This window comes from Centrocercus urophasianus, unplaced genomic scaffold (assembly GCF_019232065.1).
Source record: "Centrocercus urophasianus isolate 14NV4802_14NV808 unplaced genomic scaffold, USGS_Curo_1.0 seq_18, whole genome shotgun sequence".
Lineage (NCBI taxonomy): Eukaryota > Metazoa > Chordata > Aves > Galliformes > Phasianidae > Centrocercus > Centrocercus urophasianus.
Window position 1 is genome coordinate 18,009,836 of NW_024884733.1, and position 24,757 is coordinate 18,034,592.

The following is a 24,757-nucleotide window of genomic DNA, read 5'->3' on the forward strand; positions in this document are numbered from 1 at the left end:
AAGCACAAAGAGAGGGAGGAAACAGAAAGAATATGTCCAAAGAATCAGAGCAGTAGACCAAAGCCTTGAAAACCTTCATACACACATGAAAAAACAATGAGAAAGACAAGCTAAAAATTCATAACACAGGAAAAAGCTCCACTGACAACAAAAATCAACTACTATACAAGCTGCAGAAATGTTAACAAGTTTCTGCTCTAGGAGTACAGCCATAACAAAAGAGCTCTGTTGCTTGATCCAGCTGCAATTAGCATTCATGGCTGCAGGCCCAGAGAAGCTCTGCAGGTCTCATCAGTTTAGCCACCACAAAGGCTAATCATTATTCTCCTTTGCTCTTCAGTGGTCACAGACCAGACTATTAGGCATTTGACATCACATCCTCCTCCCTAATATGATTCCTCAGATCCATCAATTCTTATTGTAATCAGGTTCTCCACACAGAGGAGGGAGTGTTTCAGCAGTTCACAGAGCATCAATTTTCTGTGTGTAAGCTGCTATGGCACACAAACCAAATTATTTTGTTCATTTTCTTATGAAGACCAGGACAGTTCACTCTCAAAATCATCAGGGACAATAGGCACCTCTTCTCACTAGCTCTCAATGTTGGATTGGGCAAAGTGGATATTAACTCAATAAGGATGCTGAACTGGAATGAGGATATTGAAGATTGGGATGGAGTTTAGGGCCTCAAGGTGAGCTAGAACTGTTGGCAGAAGGATCCTTCTGGCAAATCAAAATAATAAATATTTTCCTTCTTTGACTGAAGATGGAATCAAATAAGAAACAAAGGTGTTAAAGGCATCAAGTAAGGCAAGACAGTATAAGAAATAGAGGATCGCAGCCAGGGAGTTCATGAGTTCCTGCCCAAGCTCTCCTGTAGACCCTGTAGCATTATCATTTATAAAGTGAAGTAGTCAGCTGGAAATAGCTCTATAATGCCAAGTATATGAAAAAGCTAATGCTCACTAGCTAACTTCTAGCACTATCAATTTTTCTCCAAAAAGCATTCCTGCTCATTCTTACAAAACAAATGCTTGGTGGGAATCACACAGAGCAATGAAACAGCAATGAGTACAAGTGAAGATAAAGCAATAACTAGAGAACGTATCACTGAACCACGTCACTGAGAAGGTCAAAGAACAAGCAAAGTAAAATCTTAAAGCCACGAAGAGAAACAAACAGGCATAATGTGTTGAGAGGAAGTGTGCATGTATGTTCTAAATAGAACGAGTCCAAAATCATAGTTTAATATAGACTTTCTCTTCCTTTTGCTCAGTTCCACTAAAAAATAAGGAACCTATTGCATATAATATTTTAGAGGTATTCTGACACCTTCCTGTGTTAGCTTAAAGTGTTCTATTGAAAGATGATTCTAGAAAACCATTGCTCGTACAGTTGCTTGTAAACTCCATTCAAAATATTTTAGTATTAAGCATTTTGTCTTGATGGTCACTGAGTTACCGTCTATACTCCCATGTCATTACAGCTGGTCAGGATGTAATATTATTTTCCTTTTCATCTCTCACACCCAGACACAAGTAGTAAACAGTTTTCAATAGCATTTAGTTCAGTTATATCCTACATGCTGTACAGGTTACAAGCTGTCACAGCTGTGGGATTTATATAAATTTCCAGGAGTGGAAGAGAAACTCAAGTGAGCAATCACAGACTCAAATAAAAAAATCCCAAAAACTTTGGTGACAGAGAGATTGCACACGAAGGACCCAACTTTCTTTATAGTAAAAATCAGAACACAACAATTAATCACACCATGGAGAGAATATATAACGTATGTTTCAATTCAATCCTATCAAAGTTAAATTTAATTAAAATAATAGTTATTTTTAAGGCTCTTTTAACATAATTATTTGGTATACTGCAGATGGTTGCTAAAATAGATTTTTAAACAAAATTTACAGGAAGAAGTAAAAATCAAATAAATTTCAGGGGAAATTAAAGCCCTGTGATTAAAGTATAAATATGGAGAGCTGCCAAAGAATTTGCACTTTGCAAATATATCACATATTCATAATGATAGGCTACTGAAGTATCTACATAATCTTGAATAGAGCTCCTACTATGGGGCTTTTTCACTTGTTTTAACTGTAGGATAAGCAGAAATTGCTTCACTTGGGCATCTTATAAGATGAATTACAAAATTAAAATGCTGTATACAACATATAATGAAAAATGCAGAAGAGTAAGTATATGTATGTAATATATGAGCTCTATGAGCTTTCCACACTCCTTGGCTGGGGAAAGATGAGGGCAATGACTCATGCTTCAAACATTTGTTATCGTGACACCTTTGCACCAAGGTCAGAAGGATATGTGCTATTTCATTTCACCAGAGATTAAAAAGAGCTAAAGATCTGGTAGTAGAATTGCCTCTTGCTTCTCATTTCTTTAGATATGATGTCATGCTGTGCTTTAAAAACCAGAAAAATAGTTTTTCAATGATCTTTTGGGTTATCATTTTTGTTTTAAACAGACATTGAGCTCTTCTGTCTCCATATTAGGGATATGTGTAAGGCCACATAACCCAAAATATCAGTGGGCCCAACACAGCTGAATTGCTTGTCCCTTACCCCTGCCGTGAATTTAGCTTATACTATAGCACAGCTTCTTCTCTCATCCAAAAAATACACCAATACATATTGGAAAATCTCCCTTTTATTTTCTTCTCCCTTGTGTGGGATCAGAGAGAACACATTCTTTCATACCATAGCTTTAGGCCTTCTTTGTGACTGTTTTTCTTGTTAAAGGACCAGAACTGGCTCTTGCAGCCTATTTTTACAGTACTGTGTGATTCTGCAGACATTGACATGTGTCACCTGTGATGCAGCTACATTTGTCGGCTCTCTGTGCTCAACAGGGAGGAATCGATCTTCTACTTTCATTAGGTGGCAGGAGTAGACTATTGGCATAAAAAATACTAAAAAAAAAAATTGGAAAAGAAACCCCAGGGCTTTCTGCTTGGAGACCCAGACTGCTGTTCAGTGGTCATTTGAATTATTGAATGGGATTAAAATAAAAATCATTTCCTTTTTTGTCCCTTTACTCAGATGAACCATCTGAAATGCAAGTTGATTTGTATTTTCTTTTATCCCCTCAGCTTGTTAGGGAGAATATTTTATTTCAGATTCCATTCTTCAAGGTTCTCCTCTCACCCACCGTGGGGCATTGCTGTCATGTCCTTATCTTAAAAAAAAAAAAAAAGAGAGAGAGAGATGGAAAAGAAAACAAAGCCCACAGGTGACATACGTTTTATTGAGGTGTTCCACATGAAGTGCAATTGTGTGCTTTACAGTGCACACAGCACGGTAGGAGCCTTCAAGAGGAAGAGAGCGCTATCAAATGAATACAAATTCATCTTTCATATAGGTTAGATTGGAATTGCTCAGGTTAGTACAGTGTGGACCATATTAAAATAGAGACCATTTTGTAGACTATCTTTCCATTTATTGTCACAAAGGCCACCTTCGTTGGTGGACCAAAAAAGCCTCAGGGCAAGGAGATCAACTTCATACATGAGAAACAGCATGTGCAGAATTCTGAGCTGGATGTTAGCTCTGATAAATGACTAATAAGGTAGAGTTAGCACAATGTTAATAGCTCAGAGAAATAGGTTTTAATCTGTCAAAAGTATTCAGTAGTCAAGACACTTCTCTGACCCAAATCAAAACTCATGGTTCTTACAGCACTGTAACAGCATCCACAAAGATTATAGAGTATGGAACAAAGGGGTCAGGGTATTTGGCCACAAGAGTCTCATACCACTTATATCATTTGTTCTTTTAGCATCTTATATCTCTTGTCCTTGATTCTGACTAACACTCCTAAGCCCCACAGCACTGTAAACAAATTACAAAATACACACAGATAAGTAAGTATTAGGTTCTTCACCTTCCAACAAATCTCCCCATGATATCTTTCTAAGGCATGTGGATATACGAGTGCAGTTAGACAAAACTAGAAACATTTATTTAATTGTTTGAGGCTAAAAATATTGCACAGGAAATAGCATTTATTGGCCACCAGTCCACTGCATGATTTTTTTTTCCTGAGTTATGGCGGTATGGTATTCAAAGGAAGTAAAAACCAAGTTTAGCAGTGAATGTGCAAAAGGTTTTAAAAATAAAAATTAAAAAAATATGAGATTCAAAAATTGAATAATTTAACCTATAGCCAGATTTCTAAGCAGGCTGTTCTTCAAGGCATTAGGCTTATGCAGATCCCATAGAATACAGTTCTTTTAACTGATACCTGTGATTGTGAAAGACTATCTGCAAGCTCTCTGGACTGAGATCAGTCCATGTATTTATTCAGTTTAAGCAGTCCTTGGAAATAAAGCTAGCACGAAAGATGCTGTAAATATCTACAAAGCAATTTGCAAGGTATGATACTTGTTGCTGAGTACGTGCTATGTGGCATTATTCAGGTCTTTTCCTTAGCAGTGCTTTATCAATACAGGTTCCCTCTAATGTTTATTCTGCAGCTCTAGGACATTTGCTGTTACACGAAATATTGAAGATTTGGCTGCTAGTAAGATGACTCCAGTTCTTCTACCTGAAGCAGTGCCTGACATAATGAAGATGTCCTTCAACTCAGATTCTGCATCAGGCGAGACTGATAATATCAGGGTAACTGTTTGACTATTTTTTGGCTTTTAATCAGGAAAAAAACATTTTTTTCCCCCATAGGAAAATGTACAATTCATCTCTGACCAGTGTTACCTTGCACAGAATAAGTCACATTCAATCTAATAACACAAGTAGCCTGTAGTAGCATTATTTTAAAGTCTGGATTGTAATCACGTCAGACTTACAACACTTTCAAAAGCAAGAACACTTGCTTTAGTAATTAATTTTACACTGCCATCTACAGGATAGGCCCACAATCTTTAAAACACTTTGCAGCCATAATACAATCATTACATTCCTGGGATAGGCAGTACTCCGCAAGATGTTCCAGTATTCAGCATGTAGAGCTAAATTTACTGCGTATAGCTACCTTGATTCAAGGATGGATGGCAGTTTGTGCGTGAAGTCAAATGACTTCCTAAACTAAAGCTTTCCATAAAAGCAACTACATGCTTTCTTCTGATGGGCAGCATTGTGAAGGCCTCACCATAACATTTCTTTCAATGGAAAACTGACAGAGATGAGGAACATATTGTGGTGTTCTGGTTGCCTTATCATCCTGCAACTCTGAAGTTTTTCAGATAAAATAAGAGATGAGGGTGAGTACAGCACTTTCCTATGGAAAAGTCAATGGGTAAATGTACTGTCAGCTGGAACAATTTCCAGTATTCCACAAGCAAAGCTTTGTGCCTACGTGCTCATTACAAACATTTATCACTCTGCAGTTATTCTTGAATGAACAGTAACTGAAAAATGGCACAAACTTGACCATTTCCCATTGTCATTATCATTCCCTTTGGAAAGAAAGGATTAGCATAAAAATTCCAGTTTTTCAGTGCTGTACGTACAAGTTTGGAATTTTGTGAGACATGATGTACTGAGTAAAAAATTAACTGCAGAATATGAAAAGAAATCTTATGGTCATGTTTCTTTTGCCATTTGCTTTATTTCTCATTTCGTGGACTTGATTCTAATTTTAATTAATTTTAATTAACTCTTCCAGAAGCATAACTTTCAGCATGTGTATATGGCACACTTTTGAGTGAAAATTTCTAACATCTGATATGCTTTGGACGTCTAGGAAATTTCTGTGATCTTCTAGTTGATATATTGTCACATCCAAGTCGCACCACAAGTGAGACAAAATTTGCATAAGTATAGATGAAGGTTCTGTAGTTCTACCAAATTATAAAGCAAAGAAAAGAACTTCAGTCAGTCTAGAGCCACACTCACACTGATTGTGAATCTGTTAACACAGTCTAATACTCTAGGAAAGCAAAATAAAATAATTGCAATTATTTTGTGATGTAGTTTACCAGTCTTATGGACTCAAGCACTTTTTTTTTTTCGCTTTAGATAGTCTAACTGAGCCATTTAACTGATAATTTTGTCCAATTGAAAGCCAAGATGTTGTACATAGCCTTGCTATCTCAAACTGGTTAGTACCTTCTGTAGAGTAAATGTATGTATGACTGAAACAGAATTGATAGCATGTAACCATTTCTCTTACTGTTGCCTACTTTTACTTGACAAGTGTATTATCTAACAGGACAGACAGTCTGTTGAAGATGTTTCATCAGGAAATTCCTTCTCCTTTGGACGTTCTTCCTGGAAGGAGCCATTTGTTCAATCCATGTGCTCCAATGCAAGTACATTTGGGGTTCAAGTCTGCATTGAGAAGAAAAGTGTACATGCAGCATTTATAAAAAATGTGCCTCTTTATTACCTTATTGGAGAACATGCCCTTAGAGTGAGCTTCAAGCCAGGTAAATTGAATTGTGCAAGAAAAAAGAAAGTGATGGATGGGTAGATGAATTGTTGTTGATGTGCGTACATATATATTTTTATACATACATATTTGTTTTTCGTACCTTAAGCGCCACTAAAACTACCATTAGAACTTTCAGCCTTCCCGTATATAATTTTGTCACCAAACTCCTTTGCAGCGTTAATACACCTCTCCCCTCTCTGCCTGAGCAGCAATTCCCAGCTCTCCCAGAAAGTGGCTATGCAGTGCAGTGCCTCTCAGCATGGTCTGCATCACACAGAGCTGATCTGTACCTGCAGAGCGTGTCTGATGTGTCCTGAATCGTTGGATTTGGGATGCAAGCAAAGAGCAATTGGACATGGGCAACAGATCTAACACAATGTCCTGTAGCTACAGTTTAAAAACCCAGAATCTTAAAGTGAATTACGGATTAACCCTGCCTGGATCTAGTCCTAAATATCTTAATCCATGATCATAAGAATTGAAAGCACAGCAGGCCACTGAATTTAGGTCTGGCCTTTTGGGCCATTCTTTATAATTCAAGAGGAAAGACTTCGTTTCTGGTGCCTAACTCCCCTTCCTATAGTGTTATCTAGCTAAGCAATCCAATTCACTGGATTTCAATCTTATATTATTTTGTTTACTGACATGAAAAGATCATACTATCATACTAACATTATAAAATTTTATTATTGCTAGCATGTATCTTAGCTGTTTTTAAAAGTTACTCAATATGAAACATTTCAATAAATACTAGCAAAAAATGTCTTATTCTATTATTCAATTGCTACTATTAACAATAATAATAATTGTTGTGAAATTTCAGTCTACACAGATGTACCTATTGAAAAAATACAAGTAACAATTCAAGCGGGAGATCAAGCTCCTACAAAAATGGTACGTTTAGTGACATTTGAAGATCCAGAGACACAAGTATCTTCCAGCAAAGAAGTGATCAAAAGAGTGAAGAAAATCCTTGATGACACCGATAACCAGGTACAGCTGTAAAAACCCACTTCTAGGTTTGTGGAAGGCTGCACACAAAGCTTAATTATTTATATTTCTTTTATTTAGTAGCCTCCCTTTTTTAGATAGTAAACAAGAGTTGGAAAATCAAATCTGGCTTTCGGTGGGTCTTTTGATTGAATTCATCTCTTTTGCAGTAAATGTGGTGAAGGACTTTAGGGAGAGCAGGTTGGTTTTATAGGTTTTTCTGAAGATCAGCCATGTAAGATCCAAAATAGATGTGGGCCCAGAAGATAGATAGCAGCTTCCAGTTACTACAACTGTGGCAGAAAGGTATGATATCTTCCTACCTACCCAGCTTGCTCTGAGGTGAGCATAGTTACAGCCCCATCACTATTAACACTAGTCACATGTAATTGTATGATCAACAATATCTACACAGGGATTTGGAGTACTGTTTTACTTATTTGTGTTCTTGATACATTATTATGCGTTGGCCTTATGGCAATGTATTGCAAGGATGCTATCTCAGGCTTACATCTCGTCTCTTAAGGCAGCAGAGAAATTCATAGTTCTCTGTATCTATTTTACCTACAGCCTTCTGCAGGGACAGATAAAAAAAAATGTTTTCTATTTCCAATGGTTTCTAATGGTTTTCATAATGGTTTCCAATTGACTAGGCAACAAGAAACTCCAGAAGCTCCTCATCCAGTGCCAGCAGCATCAGTGAGAGCACTGAGAGTACAACGAGCACCCCCTCCAGCAGTGACTCTGACAACAGAGCATCACAAGAAAACACCCAGATTAATCTGAAATCAAGGCGATCCAAAGCCAAAGAGAAGAAATTCTACCCATTTGGGGACAGCAGTAGCAGTAGTAGCAGTAGTAGCAGCAGTGATAGTAGCAGTAGTAGCAGCAGTGATAGTAGCAGTAGTAGCAGCAGTGATAGTAGCAGTAGTAGCAGCAGTAGTAGTAGTAGCAGCAGCAGTAGTAGTAGCAGCAGCAGCAAGAGCAAAAGCAGTAGCAGAAGGAGCAAAACCAATAGTGGCAGCAGCAGTAGCAGCAGTAGCAATAGCAAGGGCACCAGCAGCAGCAGTCGTAGCAAAAGCAACAGTAAGGGCAGCAGCAGCAGTAGCAAATCATCTGGTACAAGGCGGAATGCTAAGAAGCAGTCCAAGACCACATCATTTCCACATGCCAGCACGGCTGAAGGAGAAAGAAGTGTCCGTGAGCAGAAACAGAAAACACAGAGTAGCAGCAGTAGCAGCAGAAGAGCCAGCAGCAACAGCAGGAGTACCAGCAGCAGCAGTGAAAGCTCTGGTGTTTCCCATCGCCAGTGGAAACAGGACAGACAAGCTGAGACTAAGCGTGTCAAGTCTCAGTTTAACAGTCACAGTAGTTACGACATTTCTAATGAATGGGTAACATTTTTTAATGCTTTGACTTCTACTAAGAGGTGATCTTCACTGAGCTGTAGGTAATTGCTTCTTTTGGAATTTTGCAGGAAACATACCTGCCAAAAGTATACCGGCTCCGCTTCAGGTCTGCTCACACGCACTGGGTAGGTGCCTAATTAAATTGCACATTGCTGTGGTGGCTGGAGCTGATATGATCAAGCATATTGCTGGAAGGCTTTGGTTCATTTCACTTGACTATTTCATATTGTCTAATAATACCACTCAGTACTGACAAAATAAAAATAATTATTACTAATATACTAGTTATTGTACTGCATCCCTCTGTTGCAGCTCTAGCAGCTTTGTGGTGAAGATACCTGTCAGCTAGGTGCTGTACAATACTCAGCTAACAAAGACCATGAGAGAATTATAAAATATCAGGGCCTTCCTGTATGATTAACTGCTTCCGTATTTTTTTAGGGAGTCATAGTAGAAGGACAAAATCATTGTGTATCAGAAGCTGGGTTCAGTATGCATTAGTGCACGGGAGTATGCTGAAGTACTTCTAAGGATGACAATGAAGTGAATTTTGTAGGTGTTACCTGCACAGTTATTGTGTGTTCTGCTTATGAAAGAGAAAGATGATCTGTAGTGTTTTTAATTAAATATTAATATCTTTTTAAATAGTTTCTAAATAATCACGAAGTTCAAGCTTAGCTTTGCCTGTCATTAGAACTGGACAATACAATGTCACCATTTACAATCACTGTCTGCATGGCATTCCTATTTGAAGAGAGGTATAGGTGGATATAAGGCACATTCCTATCCAATTTCATGTCTGCTTCGTGATAAAAGTCATATGCTGTCTACGTATAAGTTGCCTGCACAAGGAGGCTTATAGCTCTGATTTTGATGTCTACACTAAAATTAGAGGCCATGCCATAGCTTTTTTAACCTATTTGTGTTTCATAGCATTCAGGCCACAGGACATCAAGCAGCTCATCGTCATCTTCCTCTGAGTATGGAAGCAGCCACAGCAACAGCAGCAGCAGCGACAGCAGCAGCAGGAAAAGCCATATGAGCAGCTCCAGTAGCAGTAGCAGCAGTCACCGTCATGGGGAAAAATCTGCCCACAGCTCAAGGAGAAACCCTGTGAGCAGAGAAGCCACCACTCATCACAGACATGAATCCAGCCTGACACACGAGGTAGTATCTCAGAAGTTGCAGACAGACTGTAACCAGTTGAGCCAGGCAGCACCAGGAAGTTGTCAAGTTTGTAAACTGGAACATAAAGTGCACTGAAGTTCACTTTCTCCCTGTAAAATATTTTTTCCAAATTCCTTTCACCTTGGAGTCTTGTTTCTTGATTTCTGTATTACATTGTCCTTCATTTCTAAAGGCGTTAGGTGTATGTGGAAGCCTGGAGCAGAAAATGATTGAAGAAAATAAAGGGAAAGGTGATATAAATTAAAGGGGAAAAAAAATTCTTTTTTCTTATGAAACTCCAGAGTTCAAAAATACTTAGAATCTAGGTAAAAATGCAAGTTAGAAGGATATAAGATTTATGTAAAGAATTATAAATAAACAAACAAACAAAAAACTCCACCAACTTAATTCCTTCTAGTTGTCATGAATGCATGCTGAGTATAAATAAAATCATAATGCCCATGGTCATTGCTGATTTAGGAAATTTAAAGTCCCATTAGGCAGTGATCATTCTTATCTTTAATACATACTTGATATTCTGAAACTGTATTGCAAATGCAGAAAATGTCTATGGGAACTCTGCCACCACACAGAATTTCAGAATAATTTGTTTGAAGAAGCCGTTGTATAGTAGAATACACTGTGAATGTGTATAACTCTACGAAGGTACCCAGTATGTACGTAGACAGCTATTGTGAATATCAAAATAATGCACAAAATCTTAAGAAGTGTAAAAAGGTAGTATAGAAGAGTCTTGGATCCTGTATGAAAACAATCACATCCTTGAAAATTTCTCTTGGTAATGAAATGACTAAGCCTGAAACCAAAACTATTAATTATTGGAGGTAAAGATAAGATGTACCATAAACTAAACTGCTGAAGGATGAAGGATGCTACTTGCTATCAGCATACGTATACCGGACTGTAGGCTCTCCAGTGAATGCATTGAAATACTTAAGCACAGATGGTTGGGGGTTCTTTTTCAGCGCAACTTCCTGGGAGACATAATTCCACCTGGCATTACGATTGTGGCACAGGCAGTAAGAAGTGACAACAGAAATCAAGGTTATCAAGCTACAGCATATGTTCGTTCCAATGCTGCCAAAGTTGATGTGCAACTAGTTGTGGTTCAGCTGGCTGAAACCAATTGGAAAGCATGTGCTGATGCTGTAATACTGCCTCTGAAAGCACAGGTAAGTACACAGGCAGCTTTGCCAAGTGAGACATCTAAAAGACCCACAGTTTTTAAATAAGTACGGTGAACCTGCTTATCAGAAAGTCCAAACAGGGAATGCATAAGTATTTTGAAATGTGCTCCAATTTTAGTAAAAAAAAATCAGAAAACGTTCATAAATTTCACTCTCCTTTTGAATTAAAACAAAAACAAACACAAAATAAAAACCAGCAACTTCAAAGCCTGACTCCCCCCAAAATTTTTATCTTCAAGATGCATGAAAATGCTATTTATAGAAGTATTTTAGAAGTTTGAAAATATTTCTATCTAATTATTATTTCTCATTGAATACAAGTATGCTTTTCTGGAAATCAAACTGTTTTTCTCTATGTAACTCATTTCAGAAGATCAATTATTCAAAGGCATTTGAAACATTCTATTTCTTGGGATTTTTATGAGATAGCAGAAAAATTAAGTTTAGATAATTGATTGACACCTGAGAAAACACAGATGAAATTATAGGTCTTTTCTTTTTTCCACTCCTTCCTATGCTGTACTTCCAATGCACCTATGAAGGAAACAAATATTTGGATAATAATTTACAAAATTCTACATTTTGCAGCAGCTGTTAATTAATTCATCCTGTCATTTCAGCATTCAAAACGTAGAAGCTCAGTACAGGAAACATTGCAGAAGACTAATAGACATTTTAGTTCAATATTCTTCTAGAACAAAATGTATACTGTTATTAGCTTACCAAGTTTAAGTAAATCTCAGGAAATTGCAGCAAACCTTAGTGTGAAGAGGTTCATCTAAGAGTGAAAGAAAAGATGTAGAAACATAAAAAATCAATGTGAAATTTCAGGAAAGAAGAAAAATTTATATTTTGAAATTACTAATGATGTTTCTGCGATTCTTTTCTGAAATTTGGGTGTCTTTTCCTGTTTGTAAAGGTTAGAATGAGATGGGGCAAGGAGTGCCGAGACTACAGGATAGCAGCCTTGGCTACCACGGGCCAACTGGCGAGGAAGCCAGCCATGCAGCTGAAGGTACAATGGGGAAACGTTCCTTCCTGGATAAAAAAGACGAGCACAGTGTACGTACTTTGTTCTTTCCTAAACTGTTGTGTTGCCTTTTATACACTAGTTGGCATTACAAATGCACTGAAAGAAATAGATGATTTTTTGAATACAGATAGTTTTGGAGAAAACACAAGTTCAGGGGCACAACATATTCTTTGAACGTCTTCTAGTTCCCCCACATGTTTCATATTAAAAGGCATCCTCCGAATATTTAAAATTTGACATGCTTAATTTCATTTCCCTTATTAAATGATTAGATATTTGGGTTCAAAATGACTTTTTGTTTTGAAATGTCCTTCTATTCAGTCTTCTAAAAAATAATGACCCACAACTGTTAAAATGATCAAAATAAAAACAATGTGTTTCCTTAGGATAAAATCAACCGTTTAGAATTACCCAAAGCACTTTTTCTTTGACTTCAGTTTTCCCACTTTTTCCTCCGATTTCTCAGAAATGCCAGCAATCTTCACCCTCCAATATCTGTCTTTACTCATGGAGCTGAGTTTGTCACATCTTATTTATCTCTAGATTCATGCAGTACGTTCCTGGTGCGGCACTTGTTTTGGGCTTCTCAGAGGCACATCAGAAAAACCCGTCTCGTGAACTTATTCTACGGGCAGCTGCAACATCTCCACGAACAATTGATACAGTAATTAAAGTTCCTGGGGTATGTGTCAATTTTATTTTCTTTTTCCTTACCGTTAATGGATTTTGAACTTATTTGTTTTGATACTTTCATATTAAAAATGAAAAATTAATCATATTTTTTTAAAGAGAAGCTGTTATATACCCGATAACAAGAGTATGAAATACTAGTATTGAATACGGTCTTTGATTTTGTACTGCCTTGGTGAAATAGGACAACAAGCAGAAGTAGAAAACTATAGCGAAATAATTTATTTCCATGATGAGAACAGTGGTTAGGCCCAGACTGCTTCAAATATGACTGCTTTACACTTACAGCTTTTTTTTAATCCTATGTGACAGTTTTGTGAAATGTATATGGGCCTGGGAGCAGATAATGGAGACCTTGAGAACATCTTGCACACCACAGCAGCCAAGTGCAGCATCTAATTATGTTTGTGCTTCAGTCCCGCAGCTGCAGTTGACCACACTCTATGAGACAGGTCTGAGCAAGTTACGACAGCCACAGATAATTCTGTGGCTTTAACTCAGCTTTAACTAAATCGAAGCAGTTAGTTACACACTCAGCAGATTGCACAGGCTGGATCTGCAGAATCCTACTGATTAATTGGTCCTTGTCCACGAAATCCCTGTGCGCTGCTTTAAAAGTTTCCCCCTATGGATCTGTGGTAAATTAATGACAGCTCGCTATTCATAAACAGAGAAATTAGTGTGTCTTTAACCTTCCTTTGTGCTTCAGAATTGCAGGATCTTTATTACATGATAATGAAGAAGTAGGAACATTAGGCATTAAGTTGATGCTCTTGGTAAATGTCTTTTGTATTTACAAAAGTAAGAAATCTTACCACCATGGCACATCATGCTATTTTTCAGCCTTTAACTGATGACATTCACTTTGCCAAACACATCCATCAGATTAGTTATTTAAATTTTTAAATCGTTTTTCAAAAGTCACATAATTATCATTTAAACTTCATCTACATAGATTACTTTCTAATGTTCTTAACAATTTCTCATAAAAGTCAGGAATTGAGACCAGAAGAGAGAGTGATTGCTAAGAAAAACGTTAGATTTGGGCATATCCTAGGGAGACTAACACAACTACAGTTGTGTATCTTCAAGATATTTTTCGAGGATGTCTTTTTTGTTTGTCTCTTTGCAGTGATATCACAAGCAATATGGCTCAATATATCTTAATGCTTTTTTCATTTCTACTTTTTCAGGTAACGCTTTACTATCAGGGACTCCGAGTGCCATTCACTTTGCCCTTAGGGCCATCATCTTCATCATATGAGACTAGAGATATCACTGCCTGGAATTTCCTTCCTGAAATAGCTTCACAAATAGCACAAGAAGATCAATGTAAGTACTACTTATATGATTGTCTCATGAGGAAGCAATGTTTGTAGATCCATCCTCTGAGACAACTGGGACTTGTCTTTACCCATATTGTTCTTCTAGAGAGAAGCTTAGTGTCTCCAACTCTGCTTTCACAGCAGTTCATTTTATCACTTACATTTACTAGCAGGTGGATGAAGAGACTTTAAACTTATGTAAATCTTCAGAGTTTAGGAATCATTCCTATCTGCAAGCTGTGGAGATAATCTTTTGCCCCTTCTGAGAAGGTGCTATCTCTGTGTTGAGAGGCATCATTTGATGGGTGTAAGACAAATAATTAATTTTCTGCCATGTTTGTTATTTTATTTAAAAAAATCATATGAGTTTTAAGTGATTGGTGTCTAACACTTCTGTTGGGAAATGTGAACTAGTTCTTTAATGGTTACTACTTTTAGTTTCTGAAGACAGTAAGTTTTAATCACTGTCTTGAGTTTTGCTTTTAGCATGTCATCAAAATCAATACTAATATAGTCTGTTAGCAATATGTCTGTTAGCAATTCTGTAGTGACATCTGTTCTTAGAGACTGGCAGCATCAAAAGATTTTGCCAAGGAGATGTTGAAGTTCTTTTTCTATTTGCTGTGTAGTCCAATCACACAGAAGCTGTCTTCAGTACTTTGCAGCAACACACCATGCCATTATCACATCTGCCATTTCTTTTCTGGTTTTGTTTTGCAGCCACATGTGAAGTCAGCGAGGGAGATTTCAAAACATTTGATCACATGAGCTTTACATGTTCTTTCAATAAAAGCTGCAATGTGATAGTGGCCCAAGACTGTACTGAATATCCAAAATTCATCATTACCACAAGAAAAGTTGATGACCAGTCTTTGTCAAGAGAGGTTCACATAAATACAAGTTCAGCGTAAGTATGGTTTATTCTGAAGGCTCAATAATTAGATACAAAACCTCAGAGAGTTAGTTTGGGAAGGGAGATGTCTAGATTGGGTGCAATTAGTTTACCGTCATATATTAGAGGATTTACCGACTTCTCATCTGACAGACTTTATTTTCATTTTCCTCATATTCAGTGTTGGATCTTGTCAGGATGTCAGGATCTTATAACCTGCTCCATAAGTTCTCACACTGTCTTTTCTTCAGAGGTTGAATCGCAGCATCCAAAGTTCCAGTACATTCTGCATTTTGAACTGAGAGCAGCTCAGTCACTCATTCGCAACCCAAATGTTCAAAATAGCTCTCTGCTAGCTTTGGCCACAAATATCTCTACCTTGCATTTTAAATTAACCACTGGTTTCTTCTTTTTTTTCCTTTTTTTCCTATAGGAACATCACAATCTGTCCTGCAGCAGATTCGTCTCTGCTTGTGACATGCAATAAAGAATCAGTACTATCAGGCAGTGGAGTTTCTGAGTATGAAAAAGGTGAGCTTTCATACCCACATTTCTAGGACTGATTCAGAAACCAAGTATCTTCAAGAGTGTTTTTTTTATAAGCTTCACAGAAACATCACACTGTTAAGAAATGTCATTTTCATTTCAAGATTTAATAGACTGGGTACAAAAGTAAGTTCCAACTACAGGAAACCACAGTAGAATGTTTTTACAAATGAATGGAATGTTTCTTCTCTTTTCGATGTCTCCACAAAACAAAACATCAACAATTCCAAACCTTCTGATACAGCAGAACAGTGGTAATTGTGAAGGAAAATGATGTACTTTATGCTACTTATTCTCTCCATTACTTTAAAATTATGATTAACTATCTTTTTACAGACAATATTAAAATTTATAAAAATGGAACAAGAGTTATTGTGGAAGCACCAACACATGGACTGAAGAACGTGAATTTTGATGGTGAGATCCTTAAGGTATGGTGCCTTCTTTCAGAGCTAGTGCTTTCCATCTGTTTAGTGCCTTGTCAGTATAACAGATCATCACTTCAATATTCACTAAAAGGATGCACTGTTTTACAGGTTACTGTTACTTCATGGATGAGAGGAAAGACCTGTGGAATCTGTGGAAATAATGACAGAGAAAAGCACAATGAACTCCTAATGCCAAATCATAAGCAGGCACACAGCTGTTCCGCTTTTGTTCATTCATGGGTATTGCTAGAAGAAACCTGCTCTGGTGGTGAGTAGATCTGAAAACAATTTATGCTTGGAGAGAATACAATTTCAGATTTCCTCTGCCAATAGCTGGAAAGACTTTTTTTCTTTTAAAAGCAGTATTTTACTTAAAATGATAATAGTAGTATATATACATTTTAACTTCATTAGCCACTGACTTTTTAAAATGCTGCCTGTGAACACAGAGATTATACAATACTGCAAGTCTTTGTCTCACTTGCAGTTCAATGTTAAAGAATTGATTCTAACATAATTTCTTACACTGAATAGCTTATTTCTTTGAGAGGCAAACTCAGATCTAAACTGACCGAACTGAAGTCAGTTTGATTTTTACTGCTGAGACAAAGCAGTTGTAGCTGCTTTCCGTAGGCTTAATTTAATGAAACACTGCATGCTATGAATGTAGTAGGTCAAATCTGAAGTATATGCAAATTTTTGAGAGTGCACAAAATTTGTTTTTGTTCTTCATCATCTGAGGGTGCAATTTCAGGGAAATATTTAGAAATACAACTAAGGTAAAAGTTTCCTCTCACATGGAGCTGGAAGAATAATGATGGTCTCCCGTAACATCAATACAGTTTTGTTTTGTACATCTCCATTTACCTTGGACCTGAGACAACTTTATTGAAGTTAATGGCTGCTTTCTCCTTGACTTCAGTGGCAGCAGACTTGTACTTATCTGTATGTCAGGAAGCAGAGTCATAGCTGGGATCCTGTTAAGTTACATTATACCTTTCTAGTGAGATAATTACAGCATTATAAAAAACATCCAATACAAAAATTATCCTTGATGTTATTATATAAATGCTGCCTTTTTTTTTTCTATCCATTCACTACAGTTGACATTTTTCCTAATGCAATGAAGTAGCCATTGTGCCTGCAGTATCTATTCTTAATAGCTTCCAGATATGAGAGGTTATTTTCTGTGTATTATATAGTTTTAAAAAAATGGGTATACACAGTTCCATTTGGGTTATATTGTGCAATTAGATTTTAAATATAGCTCCCCTTACAGAATCTTTCTTCAGTCCCCCAACTTATTATCATCCTATCTCGATAACCTTGCTACTGTGAAAATGGTTTGTCAGGGACCTGTGTTTTAATAAAAGCTGAAGAGAAAATATGGACCTTTATTATTTCAAGGATCGATTGGGATTTATTTCTACAATTTTAACTACCTTTCCTTTTCCTCTTAGGGTGCAAACTGCAGCGCAGTTATATGAAGCTGAATCGAAATCCTACTATTGATGGAGAGGAATCTACATGCTATTCTGTTGACCCAGTACTGAAATGTATGAAAGACTGTACTCCAATTGAAAAAACTTCTGTTAAGGTTGGCTTCCACTGTTTCCCAAAAGGTAAGATATTTTTCTTTCTGTGTCACGTACTGTAGGATCTCTGTCAGAGCACTCGAAAGAACAAAACACTGCACAGCCACACACAGAACTGTATGGCTCCAGCTCCTCTCTGAGCTGCTGTTTTAATCCCATTAGTATTTGCTATAAACACTGACAGCACTGGCTTGCTAAGAGCTAGTTTAGATGATGGCAGGTAGCGTCATCTGAGAAAAACATCTGAGGTGGTAAAAGGTAAAAGGCAGAAGAGATCAATAAAATTTTTTTCACGTTTTCAGGATCTCCATAAAGTCATGATAAGCAACAGTAAGTCCTTTTATGCACATTACAGCCTGCAATTTTGTGTAGGCCAGGGCAAGCAAGGCAATTGAAAGTCAGTCAAGTAGTGTGACATGACTGCTGTGATTAGCCTGCCATGCTACACCACTATGCAATACATCAGCAAAAAACACATTGCTGAAATGTTCTCTAGATTGCTCCAAAAATCAGTTTGTTTTTCAAAGGTATTTTATACACACAAACTTGTACTCAAGATTTTTAAAAATACTGAGTCTTTTTCTCCTTTCACTTACACAAATTCACCATGAATGTAATGCATGATTGCAAAACACAGCAATACATTACAGTCATACGAGTTTGAGACGAGAATCCAGACTTGAATCTGTAGATATTTCTGGTACATTCCTTCCTAAATCTTTTTAATGGACACTCAGTACACAGATACCATAGAAAGAAACCACTACTTGAGAATATCTGCTAAATTGATCTGTTCTCCATGCTAACCATTATTAGCCAAAATCACAGCTGGGATAATGCAGTGTAGTTTCACTGAAACCAGTGAATTTCTATATTGAGAAACACTATTATATTTCTGATTTAAAACACCTATCCAGAACTTGGCACTTTTTGCTCATGTGATAAATATCTGCTGAATCAACCCCCAAAATGAGTATCTTTCTGTAATAGTCAACATTCTACAAGTCTATTTAACAGGTACCTCAGATAAAGTGCTAATAGTTTTCTGACAACTCCCTGAGAAGTGAATAGATGCATCCTTTTATGAAAAGAACGCTCTTTCAATGACAACAACAACAAAAAAAAAAGACACTCTCCCCAAACCTTGTCACATCCATGCTTCACAGATTTTTTTGTGCATCCAAGTCTGTATCTCCGAAATGTCATCACCCCAGGCCCCTTACTGCCTCAGAATATTAGGCTGTAATAAAGCTGTCTCATTCCCTCACAAAAACGTGTTAAAAAAAAAAAAAGGAAAATCAGGAGAAAAAAAAAAAAAAAAAGTACGTTAGTTGTCACAACCAGTGCTATTTTTACAGCACCTGCAGCCTTCTCTGGTTCATTTACTGAAACAGAGTCTGGGAAGTGTGCTAACAGCACTCCTAATCAAGGACCTTATTTTATCTATCTGAAATTTTCTCTATTTTCTTAGATATAAGAAAAGAGTGGAGGAAGGAGAATAGCTGCCATGTGAGGTTTTTTTTGTTTGGTTTTGCTTTTTTAAACCAAGACAATTGTTTTTCCTCAAGGAAGAGATCAGTAGGAATACAAGGCCAACCCTTGAAAGCTTGTCTTTTTCATTTTTTGTTCAATGATTTGGAGCAGCATAAATAAAATCTGCATCTTTCCCAAGCAGTGAACATGTATTTGCATGCACAGAACAAAAACCTTTCCTCAGCTCTTTGTATGAGAACTCAGACTTGATAATCTACTGTCTCAAACGACAAGGACCCCTTCACTGTCACCAGTAAGGAAAGGACAAAATGAAGTTCAAGGCTATAGACTAGCCCCTGTTATCCTCATATCCATGAACTTATAGTCTTAGTATCATGACTGCAGCAGGCTTTACACCTAGTTTAAGTCCGTAAGCCAATTTACATGCCAAACATGCCACCAATCCTATCCAGGTGGATGATGGCTTTCAGCTGCAATCAGGTTTGCCCAGGGGACTATTTCCTGTGTGGATATCAACTTGGATAGACCCACAGCTTACCTTCATGAATAACAAGAATTAACACTTATAAAAAATAGAACTCAGACTTCTATAGCAGATTTCAGATTTCTATAGCAGATCCCATTTCACAGCTTGAAAATACGATGTTCTTTTAAAAAAGCATCTCAAGAACCTTTCTGGAAAATATTTGGCACCAAGATAATTATGAAAAAATAACTGTGCTTGAGGTTGGACAGTAATTCAGCCAAGGAGAGTGCCAGCATTTCAGCAGAGAAGTGACCAATACAGACCAAACACAGCAGTCTCCAGATTTTCCTGTGATGAAAGATGGCATGTTTTAAATGTTTTGTCTAACTGAGGGATAAAAAAAAAAATTGGAAGTAAAACTATGAAAGCCTTACCCATTCTCATTATGCAAACTTAATCTAAATGGATGTCCTAATATTCTTCTAGATGCAACGATAAACCTTCAACTATCTAAGAATATTTATTGGGGGGATGAGTATTATTATTCCATTTAGATTATTTCAGCATTAAGGGATATGGCTTATTCAAGCTGTTGATAAAGCAGTGTGGTAAGGTTAATACTGCAACTGACAATGCTCTGTCAGATTTCACAATATATGGGAAACTTTAATTAGAAGTTTATGAACCTCTGAAAATTCTCCAAAGGGCTTATCCTTCGGGATGAACTTCGACAAATAGTCAGCTGAAATATGCAGTGATATGCAGCAATAACATTAAAAGAGATTGCTTACTTGGTCTTACTTTGAAAGTGGCTACCTCCAGCACTTTCACTGGCTCCTGCCTGTTGTCATTGTGCTTCATGAAATATTATTCATTTGGGTTTTAGGGAATTATTATAGTAATTGTATCATTGATGAAAATCCTGCTCCAAGTCAATGAGTCAGTGAGATGTCAGTTGTGGGGGCAGGATTTCTTTCTTTACTTGATGACAGAGTTGGCAGCCATCAAAACAGGAGTTCCTTGAAATGTATTAATTTGCTTGATGTTCATTAACAATAGCTTCTCTCTTCTGACAGATACTGCTGTAAGCCTGTTGGAATGGCAGAGAAGCAGCGATAAGAAATCTGCATCTGAGGATGTTGTGGAGTCTGTGGATTCTGACATTGATTGTACCTGCACTGGTGACTGTAGTTAAGCTAAATTCTTTAGTGTTGTGCTATAGACATACTACAGAAATAATTGAGTATCGGGACAGATAAGAAGGAATGTGATAGCTGTAATGAAATACTAAGAAATGTGCTTGAAGAAAGTAAGATTTCTCTATTGCATCCAAAGTCAAATGCATTATGTACAGTCTGCACAGCTTAATAAATATGTTGTTCATTAAATAAGTATTCATGTGGTCTCCCTCTTTATTTTTCCCTATCAACAAAACAATCAAACCAACCATAATACTATCCAGAAATTCTGCTTCTTTTTATCTGAAATATAATTATAGCAGTCCTCTCTTAAAATTACGTTCACTAGGTGATGAAAGGAAAACATGATTACAGCTACTGCTAACATTCCATTGTGTAAAGAATTTCATATTTAGCATACTAAAGACACAGTAAGCATTTGTTTTCTTTTATGTTTTTCTGAGAAAAGTCTGTTCTTGGAACCATTCTGCAAAAAATACATTTTATTCCCAGCAAGACCATTAGCCTTAGTACATTCTACAAAGGAATGAATTGGACTGCTAGACTCCCACTGTAGCTTTCCAGAGAGCTATAGTGTGTGACACAGTCTTCATTTTGATTTCAATTTCAATGGATGTGCTGTTACTTCGTAAGCTCAAAGTATGAATAGGATTTTTATATATATATATTTTGGTTTACCATTTCTATTGTATGCCTATGAAAATGATGCCTTCAAAAACTTCAGAGAACAAAAATATATCCAAATACTCCAAAAAAAAAAATAAAAATAGAAATTTGTAAGATCAATTGCATCATAAAACTAAAATAAAGGAGGTAAGTCATACTGTGTGTTTAACCAGTAGACTATCAATCTGCTAGCTTTCAGTAGGCCTACACAGAAAGGCAATTCCCTCCCACCCCAGGGGAGCAGGATTAGGTGGCATCTCCACACCTTATGTGATGGCACAATATTCCTTCCCCTGTAGAGGAATCAGCCATGCAGTGAGCCATGAGATGTGCTCCATAGCAGGCAACAGCAACCACCAGCCAAGTGCCTTAGTATGGGCAAGGCAGTGCTGAACCCAAATGCTGCCAGGAAACTGTCATTAAAGAAAATACTTCTCTTTGTAAGTATAAACTGAGCTATCAGAAAGAGGAGAACTGAAGACTAAATAGCTGAACAATTACAGAATAACATTTCTCCAGGCTTTTTGTTCAAAATCAGAAAAACAAGTAACATAAGGTACTCTTATTTTCTTTCACTAGCTTGAAACTAACTTGGAATTAGATAAGACCTGTTCTTTCTTCAATGCACTGCATCTACTTAACTACTTAATGAAGAAAATAAGCTATTAAGTGTTTGTCCAAGCCCAGAGCCTCATGGGCTGAGCTCTGACACAGGGTAAATGTCATATGGCAATCATCTGTTCACCTTAGCAGCTCTCACCTCTGGAGAATAGAGAGCAGAGCAGGGCTACAGTATGCACAGAAGGGTTCATGCATGTCATGCAGACTTGACTTAATCTATATGTTATATTTTAGAACCTTCATATGTACTGACCCTTCAGTCAGATAGCCAGTACTCTACTAAACAGCTTTTATTTATTTATTTATTTTTGCTCAAGGATGTTTAAACTCAGGCCAACACACTGTGTTTTCATTTGTACAGGGAATTTATGAATGCTTTATTACAAAAGCTGTGTTTTGCTAACTCACTAGAAATGCTACACTCCAGAAAAGTCAGCTGCAAACAAGAGGGGAGATGATGCATTCCACTTCTCTTTAAAATCACACTAATATTGCACCTAGAGAGCCCTTTTCTTCCTGGCGTTGTTTTCACTGTGGCTTATGGGAGATTTACCACTGACTTTCATAGGATCAGACTGCGGTCTGTCATCTTTAATCCAGTACCTCTCCCTTTAATCTGCTTGTTTATAAAAGAAACTTTTGCCAGTCAACCGCTCCAGATAAGTCAAAGGTAGTGAAGAAATGCAGTGAGGGAAGAAAAAGGAACTTTCACACTCAATGAGTAGAATAGGAATTTAGTAGTAGCAAAGAGCCATTAGTAAGAGAAGTAATTCTGCTTACTGTAAAACACAGAGGCATGACACTAATTAACAATGATCAAACTGGAATGTACAGTACAACAAATACAAACAGCTCATAAAGTCAAATGTCTTCTCTCAGAAATTATTTACAAATTGTTAAAATCATTGGAAAAAAACTTCAGAGAAACTGATCAGTGGTTTTACATTAGCTTCTCCGCACAGTGATGATACATAACAACAGCACATCTTGTACAGTGTTAAAAGCTGCAGTGTGCCATGTCATGCCTGCCCCTGGTGAAGCACCACTTTAGGTCCTGCTCCAGCACGAAGGCCACTCCAGAAACCCAGCCCCCAGAAGAGCAAATTCACTTCTGCTAATGGCAGAAAAAGGTGACCTGCTCATGGTACACCCCCCACACATCCCTCTCCCTTAGCAGAAGCTACTCTGTTCACACTGACCTTGCTTTTCAAAGGAAGCAAAGCTCCCTCCAGCAGGATGCTGTGATGGCTTAAACACAGCAATCCTAAAGAAATGCTTAGTTCATGCACTGTCCCAGACACAAGGAAGAAAAGACAAGCATGTCCCTTTACAGCAGAACACGAGCAGTGAATTCACAATCCATCTCCTTACTAACACAGCCAGGGCCTGGGAGTAGGCTCAGCCCAAGAAGGCCTAGGCACACACCTTTGCCTAGTGTTCAAGCCATGCATTAGACACAGCTCTTCTTGCTTCCATCACCAAGGAGTTGCTTTCTCCTCTGTTCCATTCAAATTTGTTGGTACCCTCTTGCTGAGGCAGATGGGTACCTGTGTCTGACTCCACTGATTGTTCCAGCTGTAAAATCCAAACATAACAAAAGTTAGCAAAGCCTGAGGTTGGCACTGGGCACTGAGAACTGGCTGATTTTGCCAATAGAATTAAGAGCAATAACAGTATGAGTGCAAAAAAGCCCTTCTGGAGTGCCTAATGCACCACATAGATATTTCCAATCCATCTGGGAGGATATCTGGACTCCAGATTTAAACCTCATTTGGAAGTTACGCTTGTCCTGTCTTATAAAGCAAACCACAGTTACATTGCCTACCAAGTATTAAAATGCATATTTCACAGTCTGATCTCTTATACACTCAACTTTTCATTTCTAGTACTTCTCAACGACATGAATTAATGAACTTTGGACTTTGCTGTAGAAATCAAGGAAAATGAGCACACAACTATAGCACTCCACTATCATTTAAAAAAAGAAAGAAATTGTCAAAAAAATGATGCAGGTTTAAACATGGGCCACACTCAAGTCCTAATCCTGCCTTTGTGGCTCTGTAATCTGGTTTTGCAAAGAGTTGGAGACTTCTGTGCCTTATTTACTGCATCAGAATGATATCACTACTTACCAACTTGATGTAGTCAGAAATGCTTATGAATTTATAGTCCCATATACCTTTTGCAAGTTCTTTGGCGATTCTAGAGATGAAAAATAATTTTTTCCACGAGATCTCATAACCACAAGTATATTTTATTGCTAGACTGAGGATTTTCATTTTCAGATTCATACAATAGTATAATAATGATACATTTGAAAAAAAAAAAAATCAAAACAATGCACTTCATTTGTTCATGGACAGTTTTGGTTAAATGTTAGCAGATTAATCATAAAAACATAGAACTGGATCCTGCTATTACAGTGGAACAGGCAAAAGGCTGCTGGAGCCTAGACAAAGGCAACCAACCTTTTGTCCATCAGACCGGGCTCTTTTGATTTACTAATTTTGAATGACACAGCGACTCACAGCAAAGCATGGCTGTTGTGCTCCAGAGAAAGGAGCTGCAGTGTGAGAGGAAAGGACAAAGCCACTAATATCAGACCCCTCCTGGA

The 24,757-nt window shown here is 37.3% G+C and overlaps 1 protein-coding gene across 1 annotated transcript in view; it reads left to right on the forward strand.

Moving 5' to 3' along the window:
* LOC122160860 (vitellogenin-1) overlaps positions 1 to 20,984 on the forward strand; it is a 41,522-nt gene extending 20,538 nt beyond the window's left edge. The window contains exons 20-35 of the mRNA XM_042819793.1: positions 4,499 to 4,643; positions 6,193 to 6,409; positions 7,238 to 7,407; positions 8,058 to 8,798; positions 8,882 to 8,938; positions 9,747 to 9,980; positions 10,967 to 11,173; positions 12,108 to 12,250; positions 12,765 to 12,903; positions 14,105 to 14,243; positions 14,957 to 15,143; positions 15,562 to 15,659; positions 16,011 to 16,105; positions 16,211 to 16,370; positions 17,563 to 17,724; positions 20,734 to 20,984. Coding sequence (XP_042675727.1) covers positions 4,499 to 4,643; positions 6,193 to 6,409; positions 7,238 to 7,407; positions 8,058 to 8,798; positions 8,882 to 8,938; positions 9,747 to 9,980; positions 10,967 to 11,173; positions 12,108 to 12,250; positions 12,765 to 12,903; positions 14,105 to 14,243; positions 14,957 to 15,143; positions 15,562 to 15,659; positions 16,011 to 16,105; positions 16,211 to 16,370; positions 17,563 to 17,724; positions 20,734 to 20,852 — 3,013 coding nt within the window. The 3' untranslated portion in view covers positions 20,853 to 20,984. The remainder of the gene's footprint in view (positions 1 to 4,498; positions 4,644 to 6,192; positions 6,410 to 7,237; positions 7,408 to 8,057; positions 8,799 to 8,881; positions 8,939 to 9,746; positions 9,981 to 10,966; positions 11,174 to 12,107; positions 12,251 to 12,764; positions 12,904 to 14,104; positions 14,244 to 14,956; positions 15,144 to 15,561; positions 15,660 to 16,010; positions 16,106 to 16,210; positions 16,371 to 17,562; positions 17,725 to 20,733) is intronic.
* The last annotated feature ends 3,773 nt before the right edge of the window (positions 20,985 to 24,757 follow it).